Source organism: Anguilla rostrata, chromosome 5, assembly GCF_018555375.3.
Source record: "Anguilla rostrata isolate EN2019 chromosome 5, ASM1855537v3, whole genome shotgun sequence".
NCBI classification, from domain to species: Eukaryota; Metazoa; Chordata; class Actinopteri; order Anguilliformes; family Anguillidae; genus Anguilla; species Anguilla rostrata.
In genome coordinates this window covers 50058495-50077392 of record NC_057937.1, presented here as the reverse complement: position 1 = coordinate 50077392, position 18898 = coordinate 50058495, and the positions used below count along the sequence as shown (strand labels likewise).

Here is an 18898-nt window from a genome sequence, read left to right as displayed (position 1 = left end):
AAGCAATCAAATTAGCACCCCTCCCCTCACCATGTACTGTATAACTTGAGAATACGAACCTTTTAAATAATGACTGGCTGCAGGAGTCTGTTCACTCGCTCTAAAACAAAGATTTAATCAAAATACTTGGGCTCCGTGAAAATAGATTAAAACACGAAGGACGTCATTTTTATATAATAAATTTAATTGTGCATTTCAACATGGGTTCAAGTTACTGAAGTATTCTGACGACTTGAATATTTTTAAGCCCGTAATTTGAGAGGGTTAATTTACTGTCGTACTGAATATTTTAAACAAAAAAACTGCATATTCAGTTGCTGCACATTGAAAAACAGCTTATTTTTCATATCTTGAAACCGGCATGTCCGTTTTGAAAGCGCATGACTGCGTTCAATAATGACCTGAAACTTATTTTTGACTGAAGTCACGCACTCAGCGCTAAGCGGTGCTGTAACTATGGTAGTCGAACGCTTTTGATGTTGGTCACGTGAGCGTGTCCAGACGTATTTGCCTAAAGAAATGCTTTTTATTCACACGGAGGGACACGCGGGCGAAAGGAACCTTCAAAATGGGACTCAGGGACGAGCTTTTAAAGCCAATCTGGCACGCTTTCACCGCCTTGGATCTAGACAAATGTGGGAAGGTGTCTAAATCGCAATTGAAGGTACGTTTTGAAGCGCCTGGCTTTTGTCTGTGTAATGGGAATTTTATTGATGACTGACTTTGAAGTGATTTGGACTTGGCGCAGAACTATGTACCAACAGATGCGCATAGAAAATAACCGTTGTTCATCTGTACGTGAGTGCCTTCATTTGAATAAACTGATATAAATGATCTTTGCGATATTGCCGAAATCCTTATATTATAGCCAAAGTTGCTGTAAAATTATTTAAATACTTGTATTATTATAATTATTTAAATAATGATGACTTCGTTCTTGTGCTTCTGCGATTTTCTCCAAGTGATTACTTTTAGAGCATATTTGATAGACATATGTATTAATTATAGACACCCATTAAGTATAATATGCGTGATACTTATTGGATACATAGTCCACAGTGTGGTGGGAATTCTTATTCTGTCTCATAATCATCTGCTGGTCGCGTGGTCTGGAGCAGACAAGCGCTTAGCAATATTTTGCTATTTTTATGTAAGCAGAAGCATGATATTGTGAATCATCAAGAGAAGTTGTTCTGGGAATATGATTTGTCTGAAATGTAGAAAAGACAACGTAATCCAACCAAGACGTTGTTATATACTTAATTTGTATTTAAGTATTTCCTGTCACTCACTGTTGTGTTTAAATGGTAAATGGTAAATGGACTGCATTTATATAGCGCTTCTCATTCACACATACACTCACGCACCAACGGTGAAAGGCTGCCATGTACCAATCAGCTCGTTGGGAGCAATTAGGGCTTAGGTGTCTTGCTCAGGGACACTTCGACAGCAGGGGATTGAACCGGCAACCCTCCTACTGCCAGACAACCTCTCTTACCTCCTGAGCTATGTCGCCCCAAAACTTAATGCACTTTTATGGGTATTACAGGCCATAATATTTTTTATTAGGACACACAATTCAAATACTTTTTTAAAGCTTCTAGAGAGCAGAAAGAAAGAATTAAAAAATAATCACTTGTGACTAATTACAATTCTCACTAAAATGTCCCAAATAAGACACGTCTTAGTCTTATGATAATTTCTTATTTTAGTTTTTTCTATTGTATTGCAGTCTTCATTGTAAGATTCAGGGCTGGTTTAAAGCATAGAGGTCCAGGATGCTCGCCTTGGGTGGTGTCAATTTGAGGGGCATCAAAAAAAAACCAAAAAAAAAAAAACAGTGTTGTGTCCATTATAATTGGTGGTCACATACCGTCTCCGTAAGTCCCCCCTTCCCTACTCTACCTCTGTCCACTTCAGTGGTGACTGAGGTGAGTCAGTAGTTCACTCCCACTGTAAAGTGCTTTGTGAACCTGATGTGAGATGTACAGCGTTGTGTAAACACAATCCAGCTGTGTGTTGAGCTGCTATTTGTGGTTAATTGATCATCTTATGGTGTAAAATTCTACATCAACCAGATTTGGTAAGCTGCTACATTCAGGCTTTTGAAAGCACCAGCCTCTATGGGGTTATGCCACATACATACATCTTTAGTCTCCAGATGTTTCCTTAGAGAACAGTGACTTCAGTTGTCTCACAGGTTTTTGAGATACTGATTTGCATTTTTCTTGCGGGTAAATTAGTTGGGCATTACCGAATCAGTTGGCCCGAAAGCAATATCGTCAGAAATAGTTTTTTTTAAAATAGAAGTAAATGTCACACATCAGGGGTTCCAAAATGTGCTCAACAGAATGTAAAAAAACTGGTTAAAAAGAGAAGTGTTTGTTGTTCAGGTTTTTTCATTTCCTCCAAAGAAAAATGAAGGAGTCATTCTGGAGAAGTTAATGATCAATCGTCTCAGGAAGTATTCAAAAGAACAACCTTAGTTTGTGGCACAGATCTTCAAAGTAATCTTTTTATGTTAACAGACGCTTTTCTACAATTCAATTAAAACATGAAATAATCTCCACAGATGTGCAGTCTCTAAGGAAATAGTATATGGTTATGCAGCAGGGCTGAAAATTACCCTGTCATTTTTGTGACCCAGATATTTTGGGTCAGTTTTAACCAAGACATTCTGCTGCAAATGACGGCTGAACATGGTGGTGGCCTGAATGAAATACAAGGCTCTGGCCATGGCCTCTGGTACAGTGAAAGGAAAAGCACTTTTTTTACTGGCAATCTGTTATAAAACATTACATCTCTGTGTGTCCCCTAATGTCCCAGGCTACTTTAAAGGTCTCTCTTTCTGTTCTCAACTTTTACCCTGGCCTCCCTCTGGAGGAATGAGCTCCCCACAACAGAACCGCAGTGCATCTTCTGCCACAATATTTTGTTTAAATGATTTTAAATCAAATTTGCTATAGAAACTAGAATCCTACTGTAGCCGTCTCGTCTTCGAGCAGGAAACACCCAGTACTTCCTCAGCTGCCACCTCAGTGTCTCTGTGCTCTGAGAGCAAAGTCAATCCATTAAAAAAAACTTTGAAAGAACATTGTGGCAAACAAGCCTGCCACAGGCCACCGAATTGGCTTTCCTAGGGGCCCTCCAGCACAGAGACACAGGGAGATGATGTTCCAACAGTCCACATTTATTTACGAGGGTTGGCAAGATGGTACAGCCAAATGAGCAGATGTAAAACACTGTCATGACAGAGGCTCCCTTCTGTGAGTGGGGATGGCAGATTTAACCTGTGCGCACTGATTACCTCACTACGCACAGGTGCAGCCACTCCTGTTCCCCGGGTCCAATTAGCCTGGCCAATTATCTAATTCTTAACCAATTATCCAATTGGCCAGGTCTAATTAGCTTGACCCAGGGCAGGTGTGGCTGCTTAAACCAGCCATCCCCACACCACAAACATGAAGAAGTTTTTTAATACACTTGGAAAGAATACTGCATTGCAGTCATTTAGCATATACATTCAATTCCAGGGAGGGGCTTTAAACCCAAAAATTCTCCTTTAGCTTTGTCGCTATGCCCACATCTATGGCAGTATTCCATAACACTAATTTTGGCCATACAAGTAAGACATTGCTAACACTGCTAATGCCATTTATAAAAAATGAAATGCCACTGTAACAGTCCTGGCAGAACTGTTGAAAACACTGTGCACTGAAACATTGGCATTCCTGAGCCTTGCCTCTACATGCAGTGTGGAGCATTAATGAATGTATAGAGACCACTGGGGGTCCTTCTTATAAATTCTGCTCTCCATTAGGAGTATTTGGTTTACAATCATTGGCATAACCGATTGAAAATATTCATAATGGATATATTGGAGATTTTCTGCATCTCAGAAGTGGCGGCCGGCTTTGTCTGATGTATACTTTGAGCAATGTCACAGTGAATCCCATGCTGTCCTGCAGTGTGGCATGCAGTGGTCTCAGATCGGCTACTTGTTTTGACGCATCTGTGTGCTGCTGCAGGTGCTGTCTCACAACCTGTGCACTGTAATGAGGATCCCTCATGACCCTGTGGCCCTGGAGGAGCACTTCAAAGACAACGACGAGGGCCCCGTCTCCACCCAGGGATACATGCCCTATCTGAACCGCTTCATCCTGGACAAGGTGAGCACCTGCACCTGTGCCAATACCTGCATCTGAGCCCCTCCCACCTAACTGGCTCCTTAATGGACATCTTCTGGTGACTCATACCTTACATCCATCCATCCATCCATTATCTATACCTGCTTATCCTGGGCAGGGTCACGGTGGGTGCCTGGAGCCTATTCCAGCGTGCTTTGGGCAAGAGGCAGGATTACACTCTGGACAGTCCGCCAATCTATCGCAGACCTCTAACTTTAGTCACACTACATTTCAGTGTCGAGGAAAACAAGGTAGTAATTATTGTTTAGCAAAGTGTACTTATCTAAAAAGTTAATTTGAGCAAAAGACATAATTATGCAGGTAGAAGGCCACTGAAACTCTTACAGTAATTTTTAAATGCAGGTGACATTGGTAACACTGTCATTAAGTCTTTCTAAAGCAAAATATAAATTATGATACCATAAGCAGCCCAATGCACACTTTGGGCCTCTGTAGGTCATCTAAGCAGATTCTGTCAGTCCAGCTTCAGGCATCCCACCTGTCTCCCTAGAATTGAACAAATCTCTTCGTTAACAGTGAATCAGCACTTCGTGAAGCTGTCACCCACCCAGCCAAGACTACTGCTTCCACAGTTGTGCACATTTGAGGGCTTTAGTCATGTGAAAGAGGATTCAGGAATCCTACACGTTCTCAGTCTCCCATAAGCACAAGTGAGCCTTGCAGAATATTAGCTCCAATTTTCAAGAGTAGTGCTGCCAAATTCTGGAGAGTCACACAAAAGACAAGCATGAGCTCTCCTCTGAAGCACATCAGCCACTGCCTCTCATCGCACCGCAGTTTGCAAGTCCAGCTCACACAGGCTTGAGCCAGAGGAGGATACTTCATGCACAGCTAAACAGACACACTTGTGGAGGCCTGACTGACCAGCCTCCCTTCCCTGGGCGATGCCACGCACAATTCTGCATTGACCTGTGGGGCTGTAGGCCAGTCAGTACTGCCACTTGTTTTGACTTCTCGACTGGTTGGTGTGCAGTGGTGCAGAAGTAGAGTTATTTGTCCGTTGCAGTAAAATTGTTCCGTCTGGGCGCTCTGTAAACACATAGCATTAATGTCTGAGCATTTATGTGCATATGAAATGATTTCTCTATTTCAGACCTGCATGTTTTTGCCTCGTGTTGCTTTCTTATCTGTTGATGTTGTCTAATACCATTGTAATGCCTCTGTTTCCGCTGTCTCTGTTTTGTTTTTTTGTTCTGTGTAGTAGAATTCTTCCATGGTGAAGCCTTTCATTTGAGAAACGACGGCTCTCTTGAATAAGGCAAACCATTACCCTTGTGAATGCAAATGGGAGTTTATTTAGGGCAGAAAGAAACTACTTGGTCTTTAACAAGGCAGCGATTGTTAAGTCGGTGAGGGAGAAAGAGTTTCCCAGATTGACAAGTCGGGGGAGGGAAGGTGGGCAAACAGAGAACTGGCATGCTAAGGAAGAAATGTGCAACAGTGGTTTTGGCACAAGCTTGTCAGTAGTTTTGGTTCCTGTTGTGGTGACTTGGGGGCTCTGTAATTTTTCCTGGTGTTTGCCCAACCATCTGTCTTTGGGAGACTTTTTAGGAATGATTTGAGTATATAAATAGGGTTTATATAGATGTTGTCTCACCTTAAATTGTTTCAGTTCCTCAACCTAATTGCTGAATGGAATCCCATCCTCCAGGTATTTCTGCTTTGGAGTTTTTACCTAAAGGTGTTTGCTTTGAAGCTTTACGACCAGTCCATCCCAGTTTTCCCTGAAATCTTGCTGGGCTGGATGCCCGTTTCCGTGTTGGCTGCAGGTCCGTGACAACTTTGACCGCTTGGAATTAAATAAGATGTGCTGGACCCTGTGCGCCGGCAAAAACCTCAACACCAACCACCTGCTCATCACAGATGAGGATGCCTTCAAGATTTGGTGTGTCTTCAACTTCCTGTCAGAGGAGAGGTACCCCCTGGTCATCGTCATTGAGGAGGTAGTGTAGAATGGCAGTTTCCTGCTTTCCTTCTGGAAAGACAACATGTGTTGAGTGTTTAAGCTTATCGTTTTTCCTTCAGATTCTGTACCCAGAGTCGTAGCACTATTGTATACATGATATACACACACACACACACACACACATATTCTCACATATATATATATATACACACCACAGCTTGGATTAATCTTCAAAATGGATCTTATCACGTTCTTAAAAAAAAAACATGATAAACTGAGATTAAATTCTGAACCAATTTGTTACTTTTTTCTTAGTATTTTAATCACAGTCACAATAAGCAGAAAAAATTATAGGAACGTACACCTAGGTTTTTTTTTCCACCTAGATCAGTTAAATTTTTTAGAAACCAAACCCAGTTCAGTGTTGAAATATATATTCAAAACAGGAAGTAAGTTGCTTCCTGCTGCATTAAGACCCAGGGGATTTATATTGTGGTGCTTGCACTCTAATGGCGCAATGAACAAAAGCTGTTTTCTTTCTTTGGGACTCACCCACTCACCATCCTGAAGAAACATTGTGTGTGCTCTTGAATATGTTTCTTGTGACATTTGCGTTGACAATAGTCTTCAGTTTGTATAGGTGGTGTACAACAGGACTATTCAGCTTGTGGCCCAAACTCCAAATGTGGCCACCACAGATGTACTCGTACGTTTTTACAAAAAATATATGAAATAATTTTTATTTTATGAACATAAAATCCCAAATTCCGAACCCCAGGAAGTAACTGAAATGCTCTTGTTTAGGGTAAAGTAGGGTCATCACGTTAGTCTGGCCTGTGGTGTTTCTTGGCAGATCGAGTACTTCTTGCGGAGACTAATGGAGGCCATGGGGGGCAGCTGGGAGGAGGAGAGGTTTCAGAGCTACAGGATGCAGCAGAGCAGAAGGCAGCGGGACCTCAGTGCCTGGGAGTTCATTGAGCTGGTGGGCCAGGGCCACTTCAGCAAGGGCATGCACCGTCAGACCCTCTCCATGGGCATCAAGGAGGTCTTCCAGGAGCTCATCCTGAACGTGCTCAAGAAGGTGAGCACGTCCTACTCCTTTGCTTCCTGGCTGTTAATTTGCATCCGAGTTTTGATCCTCAATTGAATTTTCATTGAGTGCAGGTGCACATACGTGTTTGAAAAACCTGTTCTGCTCCAATGGTTATCATGAATGAGGGCAGCGAGTTGAAAAAGTGAGACATCACTTGCCTGTTGTGTTTTAATGTAAAAAAGCTTATATCCCAGAATGCCGCAGGTGATGTTCTAGTATGCCTCAGGTTTTTTTTGTTCTCTTTGCAGGGCTACATGATGAAAAAGGGTCACAAAAGGAAAAACTGGACAGAGCGCTGGTTTGTGCTGAGGCTTCACTCACTCTCCTACTACGTCGGTGAGGATCTGACAGAGAAGAAAGGAGACATTTTATTGGATGGACGCTCATGCGTTGAGGTGACCTCACTAATCAGCTTTATGTTTTTGTTAATATTTAAGAAAGCATTACTGGATTTCTGGCTTCAGCTGCATTGATTGTTTCACGAACCCAAAAGGCATAGCCAATTTTTTTTTTGTTGGGGGGGGGGAGGTTGGTGGTGTTTGGAGAGAAATACACTATGTGGCTAAAAGTATATGGACACCTGACACCCAGCATCTCATTCAAAATTGTGTGTGTTAATATGGAGTTGGCCCACCCTTTGCTCCCATAACAACCTCTACCTCCAGAAGAGCTTTAGTGAGGTATTGCACTGATTGGGTGAGGAAGACCTGGCTCACAGTTGGCTTTCCAATTGACCCCAAAGGTGTTGGATGGAGTTGAGGTCTGGGCTCTGTGCAGGCTAGTCAAGTTCTTCCACACACCACACCATCTCGACAAAAGCATTTCTATGTGGACCTCGCTGTGTGCCCGGGGGCATTGTCATGCTGAAACAGGAAAGGGCCTTCCCAAACTGTTGCCACAAAGTTGGAAGCCGAGAATCGTCTAGAATGTCATTGCAATAAGACTCGCCTTCACTGGCCACCTAGCCCAAACCATGAAAGATAGCCCCAGACGAAGGGGTGTCCAGGTACTTCTGGTCATACAGAGTAGCTTTAAAGAAATATGTATGTCAGTAGAGGGTGGGGGTGGAATCCAAGGGCTTTAAATGCTGAAAAACTGCTGTAGAGAATTAAGATGGGACCTGATATCAAAAAACGCATCAAAAAACCTGCTTGGAGAAATATGCAAAAACCTGCTCTGTTTAGTCTTTACCAGACAAGGAGGGGAAGAAGTGCCTCTTCATCATCAGGTGCTCTGACAAAAGCTTTGAAATCAGTGCCTCTGACACGAAGAAGAAGCAAGAATGGATTCAAGGTAAGAAGTTACATTCATTTACAGGAGACTGCTAGGTAGCTCTTCCTGCTGAAACCCGGAGATTCAGTGTAGCAATGTGACTAAATTCTGTTATAAAATCCTGACCATGTCAGTTTCGACTGTGGTCAGAAACCCCAGAGGGGAGGGTTGCTGGTAAGGCTGTAACATGACCCCCTGTGACTCCTCGCTTTGTGGTCTGTGTTGACTAGAGGAATCAGTGGTAACACAACAGGCCACACAGCCTTGCAGACTGAAATCAAAGACTGAAAATCAGTTAGAAACTACAGGCTGGGGTACCATGGGCAACCCATACCTGAAATGAAGCTTCTCTTCACAGCGGATTATGAGTTTTGACAGACAGCGCGGAAACATGATTTAAATCCTGTGTTTAAATTCCATGTATCCATGTGTCCGTTTTGGGCCTGACTGTGCCTGACTGTGCCTGTCCCCCCCCCCCCCCCTTAGCCGTCCAGTCCTGCATCTATGCACTGAGGCACAACCAGGTCTCCCCGCACCGCGCAGCTCGGCATCAGCGCAGGGAGCTGCGCAGGAAGCTGCAGGCCGAGCAGGACCAGCTGCAGGAGGGCATGCGACAGCTGCAGGTTGCCAGTGAGCAGAAGCAGCGAGAGCTGGAGGCCATGAGAAAGGTACTGAACCCAACACCTTCTGGGTAATCATTGCTGTCTGCGAGTCCGATCCCCGGTGTGAACTCCCTATAACACAGTGCTGTGGCACAGTGTTGTAGTGACATTTTTAACACATTTATGTGCCATACTGGTGCAGGAATATTAATGCTGGTTCTTATCAAAAGAGATATATTATTAAATACAAAGAATGCCATTAAACTGTAAACAGACAGCAGAAACTATGTTACTAAGTCAGTTTTCCCTCAGTCAGCAGTGTAGGGGCAGTCAGCATGTGTCACTCAAATAAAAAAGATCTGTCCATTCCAGCCCATTTCCATTGACATTTCTACATGTTAATACAGATGAAATTATCACTAATCACATACAATTCCCTTTCCAATATTAATAAATGGTCATTTATTGGTGGATGGCTCTTTTAAATAAAGACATTTCACAACCAGATATATTTAAATGGATTTTGTATCGTCTGAAGCATCTTCCCAGGATGACAGACAGCAAGTGTAATTTTCCCTAAGTGCAGCCCGTCCAGCTTGACGGCCTGTACGGAGAAATCCTTCAGAGGAAACCGGCTTGTCCTGAAACCCACTCGTTTAACCGCATGCCACATCCTCGTCCAACCACCAATCCACGACCTTTGTGTGTTTTTCATGGTTGCTGTTAACAATAGGGACTTTACGTCCCTCCATGCCTTCAGGGAACATTTCCTTCTTTGAGGTCACACTCTCGGAATTAGCTCTGAGAACACGCCCCACTACCCCACCCCATCCCGGCCCTTTGATTTATATTGCATACAATCTGTATTGTTTCTGTATCGTTTTACTATCCATTTCCTCACTATGCACATACAGTATATGATGTCATTCATACCTACTGTTCTTCCAGCAGACTGACAAATTATTGGTCAGAACTTTTTGTTTGTAAAGAAACCTGAATTTTCTTTCTTTGATCTTTTGGTCTTCTCTGTTCTTGATTTTGACAAGATAGTAATTTAAAACAACTGTGTCATTCTTTTAGAATATTATTGTGATATGAGCAGACAAAGGTTGCAATTGAACACTGGACTGCTTACTTGGGGGGGAAAAGCATTACATCCAGTGTAGAGATGAGATGAAAAAGCATTTTTGTGGAGTGCCATTTCCTGACTGCTGGATGTGAAGCTGATTATTTAGAGTGCATTGTACATGGATACATGTCTGCATATACAGTAAGTAAGATTTACTCTCTGAAATAAGGCTGTCAGAATTAAAATATAAATCAAACATAATTTGATGGTAAAAAAGAATAGTTTTATTGAAATGGAAAAACAAAATTGTAAACAAACAGCCCCATATATTTATTTGCACACTTTGAAACTTTTTAACTAGCTGAATACGTCCCTCACTCTTCACATGTAATCTCATTGCCATAATAAATGTCTTCCTCCAGCTTTTTGATTACAAATCCAACCGACACTAAAGAGGCTGAAAACTCTGAACTAGCCGTCAATGAGGAGATCTCACCTGAACAACAAGTGATGTTTGGCCAGTGTTTCGGTTTTGTGCAGCTCATAGGAATATTCAACAGAAAGACCCAATAGTTCAGATAGAGCATAAATATCACACAACAAGTTGCAATCTGAGGGCCCACATGCAGGCTGTGCATCCAAGAGAGCTTGCAGAGATAACTTGAGTCGGAGGCACCTGCTTCTGAACAGTCGCGCATGACTGCTTTTTTCTTCTCCTCGTCCACTTGTGCATTACATGCTGAGCACCGAGAGGCCATCACACATAACAGTACTGGCAGTTGACAGCCCTACTCTGTACCTGCTTCCTCCTCACCTGCAGTATGCAAATTGGGCCTTTATGCAGTCATGCTGTCATGATGAGCATTGGCTGCCTTAGTGAAGAGTAGGGCTGTATGGCTGTAAGGCTTTAATATTTGGTGAAGGTCTAAAAGAGGCGAATTGAATGGTTGAGTGCATGACTGAAGGTTGTTTTTATGTAGCACCTCTTGCATCAGAATCTTATTGAACTTTGCCGTGAATGGCGGGACACACATCAAAGACAGCCAATGTGTAGCATTTACCTGTTTGAGGAAGAAACACACCCATACGCAGAAATACCTAGCTGTTGTAATGCAGAACCAAACAACTGCTTGTTTTTTTGTTATACACATCTCCATTTGTGAGGCCTGACTTGCTTCACTGAATACCCAACAGCATTTTATGGAATGAAAAGTTCAAACCAGACATTCAAACCTGCCCTGTTGAAGAGATAGTTATGATAAGACCTGGAGGGTATTTCCCACACACCTGCTACACCGGGCTCTGCCTTTAATTATAACACACCGGCTATATAAAGCTCTGTTTGAGATGTAATACAAAAAAGTAGGCTACACTGTACAATGAAAAATGCTATCCTTTCCAGTTTATGAGTTTACTGCAGGTTTTACAATGGTACGCACAATTATTAGCTGTCAGTTTTATAATGTTTTCACAATAAATTATTAGTAATGGATTATAACTGAATGTTTACACTGGAGTGTGTTTATGGAAGATTGGTACCAAGCTTGTTTTTAAAGTTTGTTACGGATACTGATTCATTTTCTTGAATAAATGAAGAATTAATTGAATGAATAGAGTAAACTATATCTCTTTACTTATGTGGGTCTAGATGCTGGACAGTACCCTCATGGTCTTCTCTTCAGCTCAGTTTAGAGAGTGGGTCTTTGTCAGTGACAAAGTCACCCTCTGGTTTTGACTCTGTTCGTTGTTACTGGAGAATTGTGGAAGGGAGGGGGGTGGTTTTGGTTCCTGCCAAGCATAACTTTCACTTCCCCCCATGAGTGACAGCAGAGTGTTATATTGAACAAACATCACAAGTTGAACCTTCATCCTCTTTGGCTTCAGGGCAATGCTAAAAATGATTTGATTGCCCTTTCACAAGCAGGGGAATGTGCTGTTTGTTGGGCTTGTTGTATTCAAAGAAAGGGTATCAACTCCAGGGGGCATAATTGAACATTGTCACACTTACATCAGGAAGTGCTGCATTTCACAGAAAGTAATCAGTGCGTGGAAATATTTCTCAGAAGCAGGGGGCCTTGTGGTGTTCAAGACCAGGGTTTACAGAATATTGGGTGCTGTACAGAAAATGACAAACCTAAATGGGCTGAACAGCATGATCATGTCATCATCTCATCACCTGTTCTTGCATTTAATGAAGAAGCAGTGCATCGACACTGTTTAAATTCTCCTATGTGGTTTAACACAAAAAGTAACACAGCGGCTTTGACCCACATGGTCTTCATCAGACCTCTCGGGTTGAAATGTCTTGTGTTTTACGATAAATGGGGAAACATTCACATTGATTTAATGACCTCCTGTTTCCTCTCCTTGTGTATTTTTTTGTGACTCTGCTGCTCATACATTCTCTGGAAATGAGTTTCAAACCCTAATTTAACTTGATGACATATACAACCCCTCCTATGCAAAACTGGCTTAGAGATAGACACCTGTGTAAAATGTTTGAAAGAGCATCTGCCAAATAAATGTAATCTCCACCTCCACCATCTTCAGTTCCCCTTTACCCTGTCTTATCATCAGACAGCATGAGATGGTAATGCGTTTCACTGGTCAGGCCACTGATAGTATTCTGTGAACTAACCCTTACTTCATCATAAAAATCAGCCCTTTACACGCGGGGTCTTGTGAAAAGCTATAAATTTGTTTAGGTAATATTTCTAAACATGGTGGAGCGCCTTAAATTGAGAACCTCACTGCCAGAAATGAGTAGCTGCAAAAAAAGTTTAAAAAAAATAAAATTTAAAAAAACTTAATCTTGTTTTGAAATGTGTACAACTGGAACCTTTATTGACAAGAATGTTTTTCTCCAGATACACTGAAAGGCTTCTAGAGTTAGCAGGGGAACAGGTCCTTTGTGAATGGGCCAGTGCAGATCTTTTGGGAGTGAGTTGTTGTTGTTGTCTTACCTGGGCTAGGATTGCGCTCACTGGCACTCCACTCTCTGGTCTCCTGGCAGAAACTGCAGGACACGGCGACCAGCGCCGCCCTGGAGGAGCGCAAGAGAATGCAGACGCAGCACGAGCTGCAGGAGCGGTACCGCGCCGACCTGGAGAGGGAGAAAATGGTGAGTACCTACAGCCCCACGCTATTCACCTGTAACTGATACATTCACTGCAACTCTACTGCCACTCAGTGAGTACCTACAGCCCCACGTGATTCACCTGTAACTGATACATTCACTGCAACTCTGCTGCCATTCAGTGAGTACCTACAGCCCCACGCTATTCACCTGTAACTGATACATTCACTGAAACTCTACTGCCACTCAGTGAGTACCTACAGCCCCATGCTATTCACCTGTAACTGATACATTCACTGCAATTCTACTGCCACTCAGTGAGTACCTACAGCCCCACGCTATTCACCTGTAACTGATACATTCACTGAAACTCTGCTGCCTGTTGCATTCAACTGTTGAATACTGACTGTCTTGCGCTATTACCAGTACCTGCTAAATTCACCACGCCTCATTCACGAAACATGCATGCAATCACATTTGATCGTAAAACGGTATGAAAGAATGTTTCCACAAACATGTCCGCATTCATCATCATTCTGTCCGCATTCATCTGTATTTGTTCATGGCCATTTCCTCATGGTAATCACATGAGCAGGATTGCACATAAAATTTATAAATAGGCAGCATTCATCATCTCATACACCTGGGATATGCACGATAACAAAGGTCATGAATTCCATAATGGTTTTTTGGTAGGAACATTTTTAAAAACAAAAGTAAGAATAATTTCAAAAATGTTTTGTGAATGAGGCCCAATGACTTTGAGATACCTTAAGCAATGACTTTTAGAATTAGTTATTCACATTAGGACAGCCTAGTTTATCATATAATTGTTTTCAAAGTCTTCCAGAGCACATTTTCATAAGGGAAATGTTGGTGCGGGTTCTTTTAAATTCTTCCCTGGGCGAAGCAAAGTTTCATGATTTTTTTATTTTTTTGGGAAAATCTGAACTTTGCATTGTGATTCTGGTAAACTTTTTTCTACCTAAGCACCAGAAATGGCAGTTTAGCCTCTGTGTGAAAAACTCAGCTGACCACAGTTCCAGTGTTCCAGTCAAGAAGTGTGTATTTTAGGAAGTACCCATTTTAGTTCTGTACTTTCTATTATTGTTATTCTTGGAAATGTTGTCTGACATGAAAAATATGTCACTGAGATTTACATCCTCATCAGGAATAACTACAGGCCTTCCAGTTTTACAGGAAGTCCTTCTTTATTGATGTGCACAGCAATTACTGGAACAATTGCTTTAAAGTGTCCTTCTCAATGATTATAGCTGCATTGGACCCCAAGCTTCGCTGCCTTTTCTGCCTGTTTCTCCCCAATGTGGAATCACCATTTTGTACCTCTTACATCACTGCTGTGCCCCCAGCACATCAGGACCACTGCTGCTGGGGCATGCTCACTCCTCCTACGCACCCCTACTTGTGGCCAGTGACTCATTTACACACTGCGCAGCAGCACCAGCAGGCGGTACGATGGGTGACCATGGTGACCCTATGTTCTGTCCGTGTGCGTGACTGCACATGTGCGCATGCGCGTGTGTGTCCTCAGGTGCGGCAGCAGATGGAGCGGCAGGTGGCGCAGAAGTCCAGCGAGCTGGAGCAGTACCTGCAGCGCGTCAGGGAGCTGGAGGATATGTACCACCGCCTGGAGGAGGCGCTAGAGGACGAGAGGCAGGCCCGGCAGGATGAGGAGAACATGCGCAAGCTGCAGTCCAGGTACACACAGCCTCCACACACACACACACACACACACACACACATCTGCATACCTGTGCACACTTACACAGCCTGTGTGTAGTATCCATGCTCCTCTATATACACTTACACAGCCTGTATGTACATTAGTGCCCACACTCCTCTATACACTTACACATCCTGTATGTAGTACCCACACTCCTCTACACACACTTACACATCCTGTATGTAGTATCCACTCTCCTGTATACACACTTACACATCCTGTATGTAGTGCCCACACTCCTCTACACACACTTACACAGCCTGTATGTACATTAGTGCCCACACTCCTCTATACACTTACACATCCTGTATGTAGTACCCACACTCCTCTACACACACTTACACAGCCTGTATGTAGTGCCCACACTCCTCTATACACTTACACATCCTGTATGTAGTACCACACTCCTCTACACCACACTTACACAGCCTGTATGTACATTAGTGCCCACACTCCTCTATACACTTACACATCCTGTATGTAGTACCCACACTCCTCTACACACACTTACACAGCCTGTATGTACATTAGTGCCCACACTCCTCTATACACTTACACATCCTGTATGTAGTACCCACACTCCTCTACACACACTTACACAGCCTGTATGTACATTAGTGCCCACACTCCTCTATACACGTACACATCCTGTATGTAGTACCCACGCTCCTCTACACATACTTACACATCCTGTATGTAGTACCCACACTCCTCTACACACACTTACACAGCCTGTATGTAGTACCCACACTCCTCTTTACACACTTACACAGCCGGTATGTATTATCCATGCTTCTCTACACACACTTACCCACCCTGTGTTTCATACTTACACAAACTCTGGTTTGCCCCTAGTGGGTCAGTATGAATTTCAGTACAAAAGCTATAGTTTTGGCTCCCAAATCTGGAAACGCTTGTGGCAGTGGGCTTGTAAGTTGGGAAATTTTGTTATGCTTAGAAATGACAGTGATAGTATTGAGTATCGAGCTGTATTGAAAATAGTGTTGTCATTGCTTAGTTCCTTCCTCTATCACAGCAGTTCAAGCTCTAGAAATCTTATCCATGCGTAAGCAGCCCACCTAATCCAGGTCTGCCCAACCCTATTCCTGGAGATCTACCATCATGTAGGTTTTCATTCCAATCTTAACAAAGCACACCTCATTCAACAGCTGGAATCTCACTGAGCTGCTAATTAGTCGAATCAGGTGTGCCAGGTGGGCTGAAATGAAAACCTACAGGACGGTAGATCTCCAGGAACAGGGTTGGGCGGCCCTTACCCAAACTAACTGCGTGACGGGAATTTGATGACTTTGGACCGTATCCATGTTCCCCGTGCGTGCTTCACGTGCCGCAGGCTCCTGGAGGAGGAGGCGTGTAAGCGGGCGGAGCTGGAACACCTCCACACGCAGCAGCTGAGAGCCATGTCTCAGACGGAGGCGGAGAAACAGGAGCTGGAGAAGGAGCGCAAGGAGAAGGAGAGCGCGCTGCGGGCGGCCATGGTGCAGCTGGAGCAGCTGGAGAACGAGAGGAGAGGAGCTCTGCAGCAGTATGAGGTGGGAGAGCGGCTCCCTGGCTGTCATTACTCAGATAGGAAAGACAGTTATTAGGCATAATAACTCTCTCAAACAACCAATCATATGAATGAGTGTGGCTTAATTACAGAAATGCTCAACTTCACATTGGCTGTTTTAGCTGAATTATTTCAGTCCCATTAACTGAAAATTATTTGGAGCACACTTATTGCTCATATAACAAACTAGCAAATTGTGCAAGTTTTTAAGCGCTGGTTAAAATCGCCATCTGGTGGCCAGATGACATATTATTTTTTTGAGTTTTTTAAGGACAGTTTAGAGAGGGAACCACACAGCATTTACTTCAATTCATTGAAGTGGCAAAACGTATATCATTTTTGCATGTGAAGACTTATACATAATGTTGTGTGTCTGTATGTGTGCGTGTATGTGTGTGTGTACATACGCGTGTGTGTGTGTGCATTTGTATGTGTGCGTGTGTGTGTTTGTTTGCTTGACAGGAAGTGACAAAGAAACTGGAGAGCGCGACAAGCAAGACCAAGAGCTGGAAGGACAAGGTGGCACATCACGAGGGCCTGATTCGTCTCATTGAGCCAGGTGAGGGTCTCCATGTGTGCACACCGGCATTCAGGTAAAAGCCTGCAGTGAACACGCTGTCACCTCCGTCCACACTCACCCAAGTTTCCTCTGAACTCTCAGGTGTTAAGGGGCCACAGAGGATCACAAACTGGGGACCAGCAGCCTTCACTGAGAACGAGCTCAACCTGAGGGAACAAGAATGGCAACAGAGGAAGAACCAGCCCCCCAAGCCCCCCAAGCCCTCCAAGCCTCCCAAGGCCCAGTAGAGCCCAGCCCTACCTTGCCCAACACAGCCCCAACGTTACTGCAGCACTGTGAAAATGTGATATCGTTGCTTCCATGTTACCGAAAGGATATTTAATAACTGGAATCATATGTTGAGTAACTACATAGCCATTGCTCTGACATTGCAGAATCTGCACCAGCCATAATTTAGTTCTAGATTGTTCAATATGTAGCTCGCAGCTACCAGTACAAAACAGTAGGTAAAAAAAAAAAAAAAAAAAAAATTAGAACACAGCATGTAGGGAGGATATTCTTAATTTTAAAGCAGCCCATGACCTGATACTATATGTTCAGATTCTGCACATATTTGTTTTAACTTTCCAGGAGTTTCTTGGGCTGTTTTGAACATATTTTATGCATTTTTAATTTTTAACACATGCCATAGCTTCAATTAATTTGTTCTTAGTAAAAGTGAAATTATGTATTACGTTTTGTTGAATTGTTTGTCAGAGTGCTATAAGATTTCAGTTTCATTTGTTACTTTAAAAAAGAATGTTTTTGCCATTTTTGATAATGTATGAAGAATCTGTGCAGCATTCTTTTTGTTAAATTATTCTGGGCTCTGCTAGCAAAGTATTCCGTATTTCTAATACTGTATTTCAAAAACAAGTCTAATACACGTTGTTTAATATTTTGTCTTATTCTACTACAAGTGATTTTAATGAGTTGAATTTGAAATATTTACCTTCAAAATATGTAAGATAAAACACCTGGAGCTGGTATTCTATAATTTGTAAAGTTAACTTTTGCAATGAAAGATCAAATAGATCCCCCCCAAGATACTTAACTGCATAAATATTGCTTAGCTTATTATTTTGCCTTTGAAGTTTTTTTGCAGTTTGATGAAAGCTGTTTTAAGATTTTAAAAAATCACATTCAAACTTCACATTCCATGTATGTTACGTGGCTAAGTCTAGTTATTGGATAATGTGCATTTATAGCACTGATATGGTTCATGGCTATACTGCAAAATAATTTTTACTCTTAATTTGTCAAGTTTTTCCACATATAATGGAAATTCTGAATAATCTAGTGACCTCCTATACAGCAGCCCGGTTTCAACATTTGACCGATAGATGTCTGCAAGTTCTTTCACTGTTCTTTGGGTAAAATGTTAAATTAAATTTAAAGGTCACTTCTAAAACTGTGGTCCCATAAGAGATATGAAACACGTATTTGATTAAAATTACTTTGTTATTATTAAAATATGGTGTATACACTTAATCGTGACATAATTGGTCCGAATATATGTAATACGTCGGCCATATCCATTTGGGAACTGAAATCAGATGACGGCAACCACATTTCTAATTAAGTGCCGGGCCCTAAAATGAGGGAAACCTGTGATGTGTGATTTAGAAGTGCTTTGGATTTGGAAATGTGCATTGAGGGGGGCCATAGCTTGAGCTCTGCCTGGCACCCGAGAATTCCTAGTTCTAAACATGTCCTTGGACACGCACAAATACACACACAGGTCCAAAAAGAAGCTGCCACTAGATGTCGCCATTGATCTGTTCTGCCCTGGTATCAGA

At 42.6% G+C, this 18898-nt stretch overlaps 1 protein-coding gene across 1 annotated transcript; it reads left to right on the top strand.

Moving 5' to 3' along the window:
- The first annotated feature begins 509 nt into the window (after positions 1–509).
- LOC135255562 (switch-associated protein 70-like) lies at positions 510–18572 on the top strand. Its single transcript, XM_064336905.1, has 12 exons — positions 510–664; positions 4029–4169; positions 5978–6151; positions 6968–7195; positions 7456–7602; positions 8392–8500; positions 8966–9147; positions 13164–13271; positions 14779–14945; positions 16325–16523; positions 17003–17099; positions 17202–18572. The coding sequence occupies exons 1-12, from the start codon at positions 569–571 to the stop codon at positions 17345–17347; spliced, it is 1794 nt and encodes a 597-aa protein (XP_064192975.1). The 5' UTR covers positions 510–568; the 3' UTR covers positions 17348–18572.
- The last annotated feature ends 326 nt before the right edge of the window (positions 18573–18898 follow it).